The following is a 17,731-nucleotide window of genomic DNA, read 5'->3' as shown; positions in this document are numbered from 1 at the left end:
GGCACTGCAAATGTTCCATTTTTGACATTTTAAATTTTATCTCATAATAAGAATTGTGATTATTGCAAATATTGACTCCATATAAAAGGATCCTGTTATCACACAATATTCCATATCTAGAATATCTGCCATTGTTCGAAATACTTTATTTTCAAAAGATCAAGGAAAATGAAGACATTAGTAAAAGATATCATTACACGAAGCCAATCATCTGTTTACTGCATCCCATAAAGTTCTCAGATTTTACTTTGAGACTTATTACTAACTATCAAAGACTTTCTTGCATTCAATAGAAAGCAGCATTACAATGTCTGATTTCTGCCTCTTTATTGATTTCACAGGATGACAAAGCCAACAAGTCATTTCCATTAAAAATTCTTGTCAAACCAATCCTATAGATCTGTAGTAAATGCAATGCAAGTTAACCTATGCCATTGTTTTATATTTAGTTTCCAAGTTAGTGTATTCAAACAGACAAGATAGTCTTGGCGCAACCGAACTTACAACTAATGCACTGGATTTTATATTTTAAAAACTGGAGAAAAATGATAGATATATAAGAAACTAAGTTAGTGAAAACTTATAAGAATATCTGGTTTTGGCAATAAGCAAAAGTTTTAGAATTTGAAATATTAGAGGACTCTGCAAATACACTTGCCTGTCAAGCTCAAATCTGGTTCAGCCAGGCTCAAGTTTCCGAGGCATATGTCTGCCTGCAGGCAGGTCCAAAACAAGTAGAGAGAGAGAGAGAAAGAGAGAGGAAGGTCATGTTTCATTTGTAATGCTTTATTGTTCTGCAAGTTTTATATGTTGCAATCTCACCACAGCACATATCAGGGTTCTCAACAGATTTAAAAACTAAAGAGACATTTGATCCTGCATGGACACCAAAATAAGTCAAAATAAAAATCTCTATAGTCAGAACTGGAATCTCCAGAGTCATTGTTTCTGAGTCATTAGCTCAAAGCTGCATTCATATCTTACTCATCGAGCAAACTGAAGATAAAGATTTGGGGTGGTTTGTTTTTATAAATTTAGGAGATTTATTCTCTTTTTCATCAGAACTGTTACGAACTTCCTGATTCATGGGAGTTTTAAGGTCAGAATGATCACCGCCGGCAGGTTTGTTTTACAGACATTGGCTGGGTTCTTGAGGGTGATGACTGTTCAATACCCCTCCAATCTAAGTTCATCTTGTGGAGAAACCTTCTGAGTTGGACAAGAGACGTAATCCTGAGTTTCATTTTCATTAGTGAACGATTTTTAGCCACTTAAGAGTAAGCTTATGTTTTGGTATTTTTACATGAAATGAACTAAAGCATATCAACTGCCCTTAAACATTCCTCTAAAACATCATAAATACAATAAAAAATTACCAAAATATCAAAATACCTACTCAAGTGTTTCTGCCAAAATAATTTTTTGAGCCAGTCTCTCCTTTTTGTCTTGTCTCTGGCAAAGGTCAGAAAATCTTAATTAGAAGACTTGATCTCCTTACTTATAACAACTTTACAAAACATTCCACCTGTATGCATCATTGCACCAGTACAAGATTCCTGGTACCAAGTATACCAGATATTGCAATATCGGAGTAGAATGTACATTATACTAATTTTGGGGTCATATAATAATAATAATAATAATAATATTTTTATTCAGAAATGGTTGGGTAGATTTCAGCTATAAAATACATGGCATATAAAACAGTAGTTTTGTCCAACATCTGGTAGAATCACCTATACCGATGTGTTGATGGGCAGACAAACAAAAGTTGATATTTGATCAAACATTAACCCAGTCAAGTCAAAACTGATTTCCTTCATGCTCTATTATAAACACCAAAGATAATCTTGAAACAATATAACCTTGAATCAGTAACACCCACCTAAGCGAAACATCAGTGACCTGTTAGCTATGCCCAGTTCATGTACAAATTAGATACAATATTATTGGCCAAATTTTACAAACATGTGATATTATTGGCTAATAAGGTGTAAACAGTTGCTAAGCAAATGTCAATCACTGGCGCATAACGTCAATGTTATGGACAACAACAGTAGGAAATTATGCCTAAGTCGAATCAAGGGTAATTAGACCGCTACTCCTTCCTGAATCAATGCGTGTCATAAAAATGCATAGGATGAAATTTCCATGCTTCAGAAATAGTTCAAAGTTAAACTACAGGTGTCAAAACCCAAGCATATAACATCTGTTTAGTGTTTATATGTACCACGTTATTCTATTACATGCTTTACGATCTGCAAGTTTTATCCTCAGCGATCTTGCCACAATATATATATATATATATATATATATATATATATATATATATATATATATATATATATATATATATATATATATATATATATATATCAATCAGATTTTTTTAGTGTTTATTTGTCCCGCATTTTTTTTATACATAACTGGCCAATTTCTTTCATCTATCATTTGCCATTTCCATCTTGCAGTCAATGTCAAGGTCACTTGCTTTTTCTATTACAGACAAGATAATGTGAATATTTACTCTTTAAATAAAGCTTTAACAAATAAGGAATAAATATTTACATTTTAACTGATCAGTAACATTTTTATAGTAAAATATTTGTATGTATCCTGGATTTTATGACCTTTTAGGTCCAAACATAGACTCCAACAGTTTGTTAACATAGCTTGTCGACTCTAAGCAATCAGCTTGCAAGATGCCAATTTCAAGGTGAGTAAGTTGTTTATTGTTAACCTGTGAGATTTCTTTGACGTGTGTTTGGAAATAGAAGGCACATGTCTCTAACGATTAACCACCAGGATTTTGTTCAAAGCATCATGGATGTGCCAAAACTGTAGCACTCAAGTGGTGTTAAGGATCTGTTACATGATAATCACAGAAGACGGATTTGCACGTACTTCATGGTAAATAACTAAATGGATAAAAATCAATTTGAAGGTGACCAGTAATAATTCGTAAGAAAATGGACCAAAAAAAAGTGTTCACACAAATCCTTCAGTTGTGAGTATCATTCAATCATTTCAGAGTTTAACTTTCATTATTGTTGATGTAGTTCATAAAATTAGACTGCTCTTTTATTAAAGCAAGATAAGGAAACATGTAGAAGATTTTAGCTACAGTAAACCTGTAGATTTTAAAAAATGTTATAAAATTAAAATATGATTAAAATTAAACACAGTTCTGTTGTTTATTGTTTAATTTTCAGTACAGGATCTTTTACCCAAATCTCTCTCTCTCTGGGCGACCAGGGCCCCAAGTGGTCTAGTGGTCTAAAGCGCTCTCCATTATGGATCACTGCCATCTCACCTCTGCATGAGTTTGAGTCTCGGGTTTGGCCAGTGTGGGTATGTTATGTGAGAATGCTTGCCAGTAGCTTCTCATGTGTTGGTGGGTCTTTCCAGGGTTTTCACATGTTCTTCCTCCACCATTGATACTGGCCACAATGTGTAGCCTATCTTGTGCTGAAAAATGGCATTAAACCCTACAATAACTCTCTCTCTCTCTCTCAAAAATCAAGCCATTTCCAAACCATTTTCAACCTATCCATTTTTGGGGAACTCAAATTTTCCCATGGGCAAGTTCATTTTTCCAGTCAGCTTGCCTTGGGCAAGATGACTTTCCTAACATTTTTAAATCCCTTTCTTGAAATAAACCTTTTTTTAATTTAAATAAGATATGACTATACTTCAATATTTCAATGATGATTCTCCATGACAATCAAGAATATTTAACTTTTGGTATTTCTGGCAAATTGTCTCAACCTTGTAAATATGTGATCACTGCCAAATATTTTCTCCAGGAATAATGCAAAAATATTGTCACAAATACTCTATTTTTGAAAGGATTCCTGGAACTTTCTGGGTCTAGATTTGGGGCTGCAATTTGGCCCCATTCCCATGCAAAAGGTGGTATAAAAATTTCCTAATCTGAGTATAAAAACAATTCCCAATGAGATTAATTTTTAAAAAAATCCAATGCGATTTTCCAATAAATTACTAATGAGTGTAACAATGGATCTAAGGTTCCAAGTAACACAGATCACTGAATTATTTAAAAATATTCAGGAACTGTTCTTTGTAAATTTTGGGGGAATCAACAGTATGCACTGCAAATAAAAATGTCCCAACATGACAGTGACCCGTTCGCATGTAAAAATTGTACACATTTTAAAGTCTTATCTTTAATTGTCACTAAATGTTAAGAAAATTTCACCCTCTTCCTTTTTTTCAAATGTAGGGCAGAATTTCTTCTGTAAAAATTCGATTTTATTAAGGACCCTGCTCAATATTCCAATACTGGATACAGCAAAACCTGTTCAGTTTTTATTAGCTCTGCACATCATTTCTTCTCTAGTAAATAAAATTGTTAACTCTCTGTAAGATGGCATCAGTAGGTAGTAGCATGCTGGACTCAACTAAATGGGTATGCAGGGATTGCAATGGGCTTTGCCAATATCACAAATTGCAACTTTATTTACTTACTGGCAAAAAAATATACCATCTGGCAATTTTTTGAGCAACAGACAGTTTGGCTCTTAAAACACCTCTTACATTTACAAATGTCTATAGGCTCCAACACTAAACTCAGAATGTCTCAGCACTAAATAACCAAATCTGTTGCTGTACTGTAAAAGAACACACTAGACCATGTAGTCTTTGTCTCTTCCTACAGTTTACATAAAGAAGATCATGTAAACCCATTTACTGACCTTAAATAAAATATTAATTGTTCTAAAATTGACTGCTAGTATCCTAAATCATACAATAATTCAGTTGTGTGACATTGTTCTGATATTTCAAGTATGCTGAACCTTGAAGCAGACTATCATCCAAACCGACAAAAATGAGATAATGCATCTTACTTGCAGAAGAAAACACAGGCTTCATGATTTTGGTGTATAATCATAGTGCAGATGCCAGTCCATTTGGTAAACAGGTGTTTTGATAAAATGTTCCTTGCCAGTGAAAGCAAATACTTGCAAAAGACAGTGTCCACAGGAATAGAGTAATATCCATCTTTCAGGTCAAATGAAAACACAGAAATCTGGCCAGTGAACAGTAATTATAGTAAAGAAATGAGTGTTTGCAGCCCTCAAGTGGTCTTAGAAAAAGCAATCTGGCCCTTGGCCGAAAAAGTTTATGCACCCCTGATTTAGAACCAAGGCTAAAGCTGTTTCTGTTTAGTGTCTCCATTTTGAAATGGTTATGTCCAACATACACAATGAAGCATGCAGGTTAAGTAATATTCATTCCTGACTGTTGAATGCTGTGCACCTCAGTAGTCAAAACAAAATTTCCAGATGAAAATTATACATCATAATGGACTTGTACAAGGGTAGCCAATTAAACTGGGGCAAGAGAATATCAGGTTTAATCAATGTTACAAATGCAGGGTAGTACACATGCCACCTTTAGTGTACTTTTAACACCGACATGGCCGAATGTATTTCTTGTGGTGTGCTGTTTTTCCTGGGAATATTGATCAATGAGCAGTGAAATAAACTGAATAATTGCCATTTAAAGGTATCTGTTATCAAATTCTAACAATTACACCCACAGTTGACACAGTACAAATGTATGGCCTGTGAATATAATCCACAAAACATCAGCATCTATTTGGATGTTGTCTGTATTCAACCACATATTCCTTTCATATTGGGTTAATGCTTCTTGATGGGATAACACATATTCCTTTCATATTGGGTTAATGCTTCTTGATGGGATAACACATATTCCTTTCATATTGGGTTAATGCTTCTTGATGGGATAACACATATTCCTTTCATATTGGGTTAATGCTTCTTGATGGGATAACACATATTCCTTTCATATTGGGTTAATGCTTCTTGATGGGATAACACACATTCCTTTCATATTGGGTTAATGCTTCTTGATGGGATAACACATATTCCTTTCATATTGGGTTAATGCTTCTTGATGGGATAACACCACTGCCATGATGGCATAAATCTTTCAACTTGTGTGTCACTGGCACAGAATCAGAGATTTTAAACAACATGCCACATGCCTGAGGAAAAAAACAACTCATTCTTTATGTTCACAGATGAACACATGTCCAACAACATCAGAGGGCAGCATGTGAGCTGGCATCTTAATACATAATCATACTGCAATGCATAGGAGCTGACACATTCAGTCTCGGTTCCTTTACCCTCAGTCTATAAAGGATTTCAATTAATGCAAAGGAAAGAGTCAAGGTTCCAGTGCATTAACTCACAGAACAATGAACTGAGGCTTAGATAACTAGGGCTCCAAACATAATGGCATCAAAATACTTGAAAAAAGTATCAATCATGCAGTGCATGGCTCATCCAAGTGGAGGCTTGTTTGAAAATGGCAGTCTATTCTTTTAGGGTATTAAGCTTTGATAGTTCAGAGAACACCTGGAATAAACTAAGGACACTATCATGCAGCAATGTGTATGCATTGTTTCAAACATAAGCAAAAATGCAGAAGAAAAGCACCTGATGTGAATCAAACAGTGTTATTCCATTGATACAAGATAACGTTATTATTTCAGTAAGCCCCCACCCCTAACCCCACAAAGGGGTACAGTTCCTTCAACACAGCAATGATTTAACACAGACCTGATTAAAGAAATGTTTCCTTACATTTGGGGTTATTTTCCTCTTGTAGAGATTGCATTAAGACATATATAATATTTCTCACTAAATTTTACATGTATGATGAGAAATTTTCACGTGTAAATTAACCCGTAATATGCAATTTCTGCTTGTGAAATTTAAAGCATGAAATGTCTGGGTCTAGTCTGGGGTCATTGACAACCCTTGTGTTTTCTTTGAAATATTCAATGACAGTAAGCTGCCTCTACCAAGTGCAAGAATTATTACACTACCTTTTTTGAGTATTTGCAATGACAGCAGATATTCCAAAACATTCAACACTGCATAATAATATTTTAAAAGAACAAACTAATATTCAAATATTAAAAACATACACGAACATCACAGATATTTCAGTTTTGTTATTTTGACTATATATATATATATATATATAACCCTGATTTGGCTCAAATACTCTACACAATTAACTTTCTGAAGCTTGTGGGAAACTTTCAAAATATTTCAACATATATTCAAAAAATTTAATATTAAGCTAATAATTGTCCAAGAATGTAATATTAAAGTAATAATTGTCCAAGAATGTAATATTAAAGTAATAATTGTCCAAGAATGTAATATTAAAGTAATAATTGTCCAAGAATGTAATATTAAAGTAATAATTGTCCAAGAATGTAATATTAAAGTAATAATTATCACAAAATGTAACACTGAGGTAATAACTGTCCCTAAATTGAATATCAAATGATGAATCATTGATCTTGTTTTTTTAAAAATAAAAGTTATATTAAAAGAAAAAAAGCATGCAACATTATAAGCATGTCATATATGCAGAAACAGCTGATATTCCATTTTTTCAACATATCTGGTATAAACATATATATTCAATATTTGGAATATAGATCATATGTGATACCATTTTGAAATATTCAGAAACTGGAATGTTTGTGAAGTCAAAAATGTTACTTTTTTGGAATATTTCTTTGCATAAATGTATTCCATAATTGGAATGCAAATGTAGACCATGAATTTGTTTTCCACCCTTTTATAATATTACCATTAATGTCAGAAAGAAAAAGAGGCTGAGAATTACTTGTTGGGCTAGAAGCAAAGGTAGCTGAAACTGGATGATGTTAATGGAAATCTGCTCCATCTATATTTAACACTTTACTCTTAAAGTAATTTCAAGACAGATTACTGTCAAGTTGTCCCTATTGTTTTACAAAAATATGCCGCATGTTTTATTTAAGATAATTAAAAAATATCTGACTTGCAGTACATGTGCACAAAAATATATCTGATATACCCATATAAATCATGCAGTACTTTCTCATTTTGTTTCTTTGCATTTGGCCGAGGTTCATGAAGATAGAAAAAGTCATAAAATGGTCTCCTCACATTCACCTTTTCAAATACAAAAGTGAGAAAAATCTGCAATGCCTGCTACCTGAAAACAGTGGCATCTAATACAAGTTGTAGAAGACACTGCTGAAAGCGGGATTCCAAACTGCAAATTTATGCCGGTGTTCACAAACATGTCTGAAATGTATCATTTACAGATAGAACATTAGACCTCCTTGTTCTGACATCATTTACAACACTCAACAGCCTACATTTCTCTCCAATCTCCCTCTCAGACCGCTACCCACCCTGTTTTCTCTCTCTCTCTCTCTCTCCCCCCCCCCCCCCCCAATATGCTTGTCGATCTCCATAGAGCACAGCGCGAATGTCAATAGGCATAATTTATCCTGGGATATAAATTAACTGTAGGGGGGGGGGCTTTGGGTCTACACGTGAACCACCTCTTTACATTCACAAATGCCTAAAGGCTCCAACACTAAATATCAATACCATTTTGACATTTACAATACATATTTTTTTAATATAAAAAAGGAAAAAATAAAGACAACCTTCCTACCTGCAAATGAATGGGCACTTTTTTAACTGGCGTCCTACTCGACATGCTGCCGTGTGAAGTATGTCCTACTTATTCCGAATAACACCCAATTATATATATCGCTGCGTTACACTGTCATCAACAAGTGTGTTCAATGAAAAAGACTATACGTTTCGTTCAAAAAAGGTTCTGTTATTATCCCGTTAGTCCACAATAAGTAACAGTGTTTGCTGCAAGTTTCTATAATTCAGGTACAACGACCACTGGTTCAAATCAATTTATTCACTCCACAACCACTAGACACTCATGCAAACCATGCTAAGCTGTGAAAAAAATTGAGGTAGAAAGTTTTTGTATGTACCGCTTATATTCCTCCCGCTGCAAAGAATATAAATACTCCTGGAATAATTTGCAAAACACAACATAAAGTCTGCCTCAGTTTGACAACGCTGACAATTTCGAGGCCGCTGTTTGAAAAAAAAAACCGTCAAGTTATTCCTTTGCGATATGAGCGGTTTGAACGAAACCGGTGAAATCGATGAAACTTTGGATGCCCCGGAACAGGGATAGCTAAGACCAAGTACTCTAGACGGAAGTGCATGGATTGTACATGTCGAAATCTTCATAATAAATGCACGTGTCAAAATGTGGCGTGCTTTTAGTTAGATTCTAAAATGAATCCAACAGTTTAAGTAGTGCAGAAGCACGGGCATTTTAATTATTTATTTATCTGCATATCTATTTATTATATTATAAAAACAAGGCTATACGAATGCAAACAACAAATACATTAATTCGTTAAAATGGATACAAAATATGCTTGGCCAAGGAGATATGATGCGACAATTGTAAATTGTAGGAACTTGTTTAATACCATTTACCAAACCTGACAATTCATGAATGGCTATTTTATTTTCTGTACATAACAATTCAGAGGACTTCATAAGTAACAAATCCACTATTTTTGTGATTCTATGTATTTTATTGCATTTATATACTTTGTCTTAAAATCTTCAGAAAATGGAGGAATAAAAGAATATCATCAACTCTCTCTCTCTCTCTCTCTCTCAATATAAAATCAATAGATTTTGCTTCCCCCGTCTCTCTCTCTGTCTCTCTCTCGAAACGCAAAATCAATAAATGCTGCATGATCATTAGATTTTGCTGTCTCTAGTCGAGACATGTAGCCGGTTACTACAGCAGCAACGAAAATTGGAAAGCCCATAAAATACTACGAGTGAGTGGACGTGATAAATTACCTTTCAGACTGCGCGATGAGATCATCTTATTTTTTTATTTTTTATACGTTACTAATATCTTTGCATGGTGTCGGTTTTAGCAGAGAACAACTTGCACGTGCACGAGTATACATCGCGAATAATAGTGATATGCATGTACACTATGCTCGTTCGTGTTATGAATGTCAAAATTGGTCTAAGGTATGGTAATCGCAGTAGTCAATAGATTTACGATAGAATAAAAACGTCTCCCATCTAATAAGAACTAAAGCGGGCGTAGTTCTTAAGAGAATGTGAAGAGGACACTAACCATATAGTCTGATCACTCAGAGTACTTTAGTACACCATCTCTCCATCAAATTGAGACCGTTCAAGAGTAAATCACTATTAGAGAGTAGACGCGCTAGAAATTAATATCAGTGTATTGTTTTCTGACGCATGACGTATTTTTGGGTGCTCTCTCTCTCTCTCTCTCTCTCTCCGGGATTTACCCAAGGCTGAACTGTCCATTATACGTGTACATATTTGTAACATTAGGATATATCACCATAATCCTATTGATGTCATACCTAACTAGTCAAATGTCCGACAAAATGAATCCAAATCACACACACACACACACACACACATTTATACTTATGTCTTTACCGTAAATTTATACACGAATATTATTGGGACGGTTTTCCGGGGGGTGGGGTCTTTCTTGCTTTTGGCGGTTTTTTGTTTTTGCTCTTTTTTGGTGTGTGTGTGTGTGTGTTGTTGTTGTTGTATAGTTTGTTTTAATGCTATCTTTAACATGGCTATATCATGACATGGAAATAAAAGCTAAGAAGCTATGCGCCCTTCCCCAAGGAGACACACAGGCAGCCGGCCCTGACTATCCTGAATGTGCATCGAACCCGCTATTCTAGGATTAAGAGTCCTAAGTTCAGAGACACTGAGGCTGTCTCTATTCCTCTCTTCGGAGGATCTCTTCCTCTCTTCGGACGAATGGAACAACAGGCAGGGGCAGAGCGACAGCTACATCACTCTTAATAACATAACGGGGTTGGATGGATAATAATAATAATAATAATAATACAAAGGACAATTTGATATTGCGGAAATAACCTCGAAGGAAATTTCTGCTTTGGACAATGCATGGGAAGTAACTCGATCAGGATTGTCGTTGACATTTCATAACTATTGCTATCCGAAAAGAAATTAAAGTGCTTTGATTAGATATAGTGTGTGTGTTTGATTTGAATTTTTAACGTAGCTTTGACAATATTTCAGTCATATCACTATGATGTCTGCAGTGTGGCAGTTTATAGTGACACCTAGCACTGGGGCATCATGCCGCAGCCTAGTCACATTATCCTGACACCAGGCCGACCAGTCCTAACACTAACTCATAATGCTGAGCGCCAAGTGTTGTTGTTGTTGTTGTTGTGGGGTTTAACGCCATTTTTCAGCACGATAGGCTATACATGGCGGCCAGTATTAATGGTGGAGGAAGAACCCGGAAAACCCCGGAAAGAACCACCGACCCACGAGAAGCTACTGGCAAGCTTTCTCACATGCCCACATTGGCTGAATCTTAGACTCGAACCGCCGCAGACAGAGGTGAGATGGCAGTGATCCGTAACGAAGAGCGCTTTAGACCACTCGGCGAGCGCCAAGTGAGGCAGCTGTTAGTACCATTTTTGTAATTCTTTGGTATATCTCGGCCAGGGATCGAACCCACGACCTTCCGCATTCGAGGCGGACGCTCTAACCACTAGGCCACCGGAGCGGTCATTCTATAGTAATAGGTCAATAATGATGCATGTTATTGTCCAATAGAATGAACATTACAAATTTTGACCTGAAAGCCAATGAAGATAATAGAGGGACCGCACCAAGTGTACGGTTCGATTTATTAATTTTCAACAGTCTTGTTTCAGCTTGCGTAGCCTGGTTTTCTCTCCAACTCAAGTAGTCACTCAGACGGCGAGCGAAAGCTGATCTGTTGCTGGTTAGCATTTCCCAAGAAGCAACATTTTCGAAGCATATCTGCTGCCATATCAATTCGAGAATGTATCTTATGTGCTTATACATAGTTTTGTTCTGATTGCTATTATATTTACTATAGTTTAGAAAGAAGTTCTTTAGACCTTACTTTTCTCTGCTATGGTATAAAAAATAATGTAAAGCACCAATATTTTGTAAATATCGCGCTGAATCCGGTTCCATGCAGAAACTGGTGCGGACACAATATAAAAAATCCGCCAAGACGGCGAGAGAGACAGACAGACAGACAGACAGAGACAGACATACCTTTCCCATTGCTGTAACAATTTGGGATACGCTATAAAATGTGTACTCGACACAATATGACGTCATAATCATTATGACGTCATAATTATTAAATCTTAAATGAGAACTTTTATTAAAAGAAACAAGGTTCTGAGTTATACAGTGCTTTGTTGAAAACAAAATTTTCTATACGCTTTTCAATTAATTACCATTTGTTGTTAAATTCTGGCTGGTCCTCGACCTAAACTGGCAAATCAATATAACAAGCGCCAAAAGCGTGACGCAGCTGTCAGCGAATATTAAGTAAAGATCATCTATTCTGTGTTTAACATAATTTTCTAGCTGAAAATATGAAAAAGGTAGAACGAACAAAAAACATTCATTCTAATATATCTGCAAATATAACTTGCTATATGGCTGGTCTAACGTGAACATTTGCCAACCGGCGAAAGACAGTCGGAAAGATTTGCGCTATTATGACATTCTGACGCTCAGTAAGAAAGAAGTATATAAAGCCACACAAAATTACATTTTGCACAATGTTTCCATAAAATGTGTTAAAACAGAGATGATCAGCATCGTAATGTATATTTGAAGGCGTTAAATCCTTGGTGAAACTCAGTATGCGATATTAAAACCTCAATAATTGCTCTAAACACATGAATTTTTTATATTAAGGTTGTATACAGAAATTCCACTATAATTTATCTTATCTGAACTCGTACGTTATTTTAATAACGAAAAATGTTGGCGGACAATTTACGTTATTTTTCATTATTCCAAATGATACACACAGTGATAAACATTCCAAGTATATCATTCTAAAATGTCGATACACTGTTCTGTTTAACGCCAAAAAAAAAAAAGAAGTCTGAAACGGTAAATAAAATTTTCAATAAAAAAATATTCGCGTCTATGAAATGATGATTAGACTTTATGAAATCCAGCTTAATACAGTATTTCTAGGTGATGCTCATGACTATGAACGAGTGCTGAAGTGTGTGTGTGTGTTTGCGAGAGAGAGAGAGAGAGAGAGAGAGAGAGAGAGAGAGAATTAAAGGGGTACATTCTCAATAGATTACCATGACTGGACAATATAGCTGGTTAATTTAAAGTTACGTAAAAAATAAATTGCAGCACAAAAACGTAGACTTCACGTTACTCTCTAATCCCAATTTATGACGACCAATCAGGGTTCGTTCCAGCTTTCAAATGCTGAGCAAATTTAAAATGTCACATTTAAAACTGAGATGTTGCATTAGTTAGAAACCCCACCACCACCAACCCAGCTTCGCAAACGGTTGAAATTTCATTTAAAATTCACAATTGTATAATTTCAAATTAGTAAAGTCAATAAACAAATACTTTATTAATCGCGACTCAAACACCTACGATCCCACTACATATGGGTACCACGAAATTTTTCCACATCGGTAGACTGCGGTATTTCTAAACATACCATACGAAAACGATTTACTGAAATTATATTAGGGACCAGCATTTAACGTTTAGGGGAAGGGGCCTGACCCTTATTTTCAAATTTCCTTCTGTCAATAGCAGGACAAAATATCTTGCCCTGATTCAAAACAAACTAATATCATGTTAGATACTGTTATATCCACTACATCTTTTGGAGAGAAAAAAATTCTCTTGAGATAAAAGAAAAGAAAATATCTCGGTTCGAAATAAAATGCCAGCACCCCCTCCACGAAAATTAAAATGGTCAGTACCTGATAGTATATGAATTTGCTATGTGTATGTTATTTGTTGAATACGTTGTAATCTTTAAAACTTTAACTAAAGTGGAGGCGATTAAGCTTACACTATACCTGAAGCCCTGTGAAAAACAGTGTCCTGACAAAAAGCGAGTTGATGAAAATAGGAAATGTTAACACCGAAGCCTACAATTTACTATCTACACTATCAGTAAAATAATAAAATAAAATAGAGACAGTCATACATATAATTATATTGTTATAAAGGATATACAATATATAAATTTAAATTATAAAATGTTATTTAGTGCATTGGCATTAAGTCCATTAGGATACAAAGTATCTAACTTATGAATCCAATAAGTTTCTTTTATGAGTCTATTCATGTCTCCATGGCAATATATATTGGCATGAAAGAAAAATCGAGTAGAGAGTAATTATTGGTGTTAAAGTGTGTTGAAATATTAGAGGAAAACAGGATCTCTATAATTTTTTATATATGTAAATGCGAAACTAGCTGCATAGAATTTTCGGCGTTTGTGTTTTTTTAATTTTTTTATCACAATTCTATCAACACTATTGAGATAATAGGCAGGGGACACCAGGGCAATATATTTATCAGAGAGTGACAGTAGACATAAAACACACGAAAGAAAAGAGAAAGCATTTAGTGGACTCGAGCAATTTCGTAAAATTCAAATATTAAACAACTGCTCTCCTAAAAGGTTTATGGTGATTCACACTCTTACAAAGGAGTAAGTGTTCTTAACATATTAATATAAGCTAGTAAATAAAATAAAAATCTTTTTAATATACATTTTTTCCAGAAGTTGGTTTTGACCCGAATATCTTTAACAACATCCAATTTGGCCACCCGTTTGACACATGTGATTAAACCATACGTGACACATGTCATACATGTGCTAAAAGGATCATAAATATCACTATATTTATAATATTCAACCTTAAATTTGCGACAAATACGACGCTTTGCAAAGTAAAAAATGTTTTATTTATTATGCCATGAAAAAATGAAAACATGATTTTAATGTAATCAAGTTCCTAACAGTATTACTCCGGAATTTCTGTTAATTCCTTACCAATAGAATCTACAGAGGTACCGATATAGTGAAAAACTACCGTATTACTTACCATTGGAAAGAACCTACTGCAAATCAGGAAAAAATCAAAACCACCAAAAGATCGCACCAAAATTCTGTGTCCAAAGCTTTTCGAATTACATACATACATACATACATACATACATACATACATATGCAAAATGTGGGTATGTGAGAAAGCTTGCCAGTAGCTTCTCGCGAGTCGGTGGTTCTTTCCGGGTTTTTCCCAGGTTCTTCCTCCACCATTAATACTGGCCGCAATGTATAGCCTATCGTGTGCTGAAAAATGGCGTTAAAAGCAACAACAACATACGTAAAAGGGGCGCTCACCAGTTATTATATACTTATTGAGAGTGACGTATGTAAGGTGAAGTTGTTTGCATTTAAAACATGCACAATGGAGAGAATGTTGGCATACCTCTATGCTACATTAATGTAATGTGGATGATATTTCTTTGGATATTGTACTTTTGAAAATTGTACATGATCTAAGAACACTGCTAACTAAAATGACTGCTTCCTTGTGCTAAAAAATGAGCCTGAATTAGTCTAAAGTACACTATGCATAGCAGCTATTAAAACAGGAAAAATGAATTTTGTCCGACTAGACAATACCAGCTTCTGAAAGTGCAGTGAATGAATTACCAAATATATAAATGTAAAAAAAAGGTTATCGGCTCTTTTTTTTTATACACTTTACCTCTGAAGTTCAGGAAGTGAAAATGACTAAGTGGAGCTAGCACTTTTTTGAAAGGTGCACATCTGGAGTAAGGCCAAGCTGTATACTCTATAACACATATTACACCCATCAATCATAATCATATACCAAAATAAAGGGAATTAAAGGTTCTTTGAATTATACCTAAGATACACAAGGTCTTTTTTAAATATCCAGTATAACCAGTGAGCAAAGCCGGGGAAATTCTTTTTCTTTGAAATTCTAACCCGCACCGTTTAATTCAGTTTCTTTGATTTGCTACCGTCTTGAATTAAGACAATTTTTTTCTCTATGCTTATGCAACGAAACATGACAAATTCCATTGATTAGAAATAATTTACCTACAATTACTTATCTAAGCCGATGTAACTGAGACGCTAACGATATACACGTGCAAGATATTTTTAGGCACACCTTTCACATAATTTTTTATACTATTCCCACAAAGAGCAAGTTTCCGCTGTCTAACAAATCGTTTCATTTTTGGCAATTATTTTTCATTTCTATAATAAGCGTCATATTGTATTTACGAAGAATATCCATATTTGCCAGCATTTTAATGGCAGGTGTTTTCAATGCTTATCTTCTTTCAGGAATCACTTCAAAAAAGCTATCATTCCGATCCGGAGTGATTTTTTTCGCCAAATCGCCATTTCCAGTCAGCTACACAAGCAGTCTTTCGAGTTTCAGACATTATTAAATCTCGCGCCTGCCCTATAGCCCTCCCCTGAGATCCTAAGCTAAACGAAATCCTGTCACAGATGAGATAATGCTCTTTCCAGAGAGGTGTAAGTAATTCCCGATACGATCTTGATGAATATTCTGATGCTTGAATTTGAATACAACTTACACCCAAAAGAAATTTTACGGCATATACAGACATGAAATATACGAGAAAATAATTTCTATGCGAACGTTACAAGTTAACTATAATATTGTCAAGCTGTACATACTGACAATATTAATCTTAAGCATGCGTGGAGGAGGTTAAATCACCAAATATCAGATTACTCAGGAAGCCAAAGCATGTAAATGCTGACGCAAATTAAGTACAGCTCGCTTTCATAGCAACCAGGAACGTAACTGTCAGATTAAGGTAAACAACGTTCAGGTCAAATACAACAACAAAAAAATGCACTATCCACCTGTCTTACTGATCCCAAGCAAGCAGTAAAGAAGAGTACAGAAGAGTACTAACCTTCATGAAATAGTTTTGAAACATATAGATTCAAATTTAATTTCTTCGACTGGAGTTCTGTGCCAGACGGAGATGACAATCGTGAGAGACTGACATAATGCGGCTGTTGTCACATCATCCGGAGACGAAGGAGTTAGTCAGGCCCAAAAGGAAGTAATGTCTCGAACCTCGTGGGCTTTAATCTCAGTGATGTACTGCTAAGCTCTATTGATAGTAACGGTAATCCACCTCAAAATGGTGGAAGCCAACAAGTCAGCTAAGCCATTAAAGGGAAGCAAAAGATGACTCATAATCTTTTTTCTCAATTTAGAAGCTGTCAAACTGAAACATAAACCCCTAACTTGGCATAAATGTCTATCTATCCCCAGCACAGCTACGACTGAGGCTGTGAATCTCAATCGGAGTGAAGCAATCGATATAAGCTGTTTATTTGCTAAGAAACCTGGCTGGCAAAAGAGAGAAACCTACTCGTAATTTCCAGTGAACCTAACACACCATTGCTCTATGGAGAGGGTATGAATCTCGCTCCTTCGGTTTTCGGACTCTAAAGAGACCGAAAAGAAATGCATTGAGGGTAAGGTTCTTACCAAAAAAATATTATACAAAGGTTCGTATGGGTTTTAGTTATAGACATAAGAGACACGAGAGATTTTATCTAGGCATTAGCGAGCGTCTTTGCAGCTTCAAATGTCTGATCAAGTCTGCTATGTGAGAGTCCGCAAGAGCGGCCGAACCCTTCGAAAATATGAATGTGTTTGACAGAGCTGCGCTCTGGCCCTTGATAGTAGAAATCGAACATAAGAGAAGAACACCAGCCACTTCGCTCTTTCTCCGAAAGAAAGATTTGATTTTCTACTTGGCATCAATGACCTTGGACACACAGTCTCCTAGACTGAACGATACACTTGGAGACTTTATTCGAAAAGCTGTCCTGGCGGAGAGATCGTTTGAGATAAGCC

The 17,731-nt window shown here is 35.3% G+C and overlaps 1 protein-coding gene across 5 annotated transcripts in view; it reads right to left on the bottom strand.

The window, feature by feature from the left end:
- LOC149784942 (dihydropyrimidinase-like) overlaps positions 1 to 17,731 on the bottom strand; it is a 200,116-nt gene that overhangs the window by 135,848 nt on the left and 46,537 nt on the right. For 2 of the 5 annotated variants that reach the window (XM_089978586.1, XM_089978584.1), the window contains exon 1: positions 8,527 to 9,046. The exons of the other annotated variants lie outside the window; for them this stretch is intronic. Coding sequence is in view for 1 of the 2 variants with exons in the window: in XM_089978584.1 (XP_089834710.1) it covers positions 8,527 to 8,571 (45 nt within the window). In the remaining variant the exon portion in view is untranslated. Of the gene's footprint in view, positions 1 to 8,526; positions 9,047 to 17,731 lie in introns of those variants that run through there. 5 annotated transcript variants of the gene reach the window in all.

The sequence above is a fragment of the Sinohyriopsis cumingii genome, chromosome 13 (assembly GCF_028554795.1).
Source record: "Sinohyriopsis cumingii isolate HCF-2022 chromosome 13, ASM2855479v2, whole genome shotgun sequence".
Lineage (NCBI taxonomy): Eukaryota > Metazoa > Mollusca > Bivalvia > Unionida > Unionidae > Sinohyriopsis > Sinohyriopsis cumingii.
The sequence above is the reverse complement of the archived record's forward strand: the minus strand, read 5'-3'. Positions and strand labels throughout refer to the sequence as shown.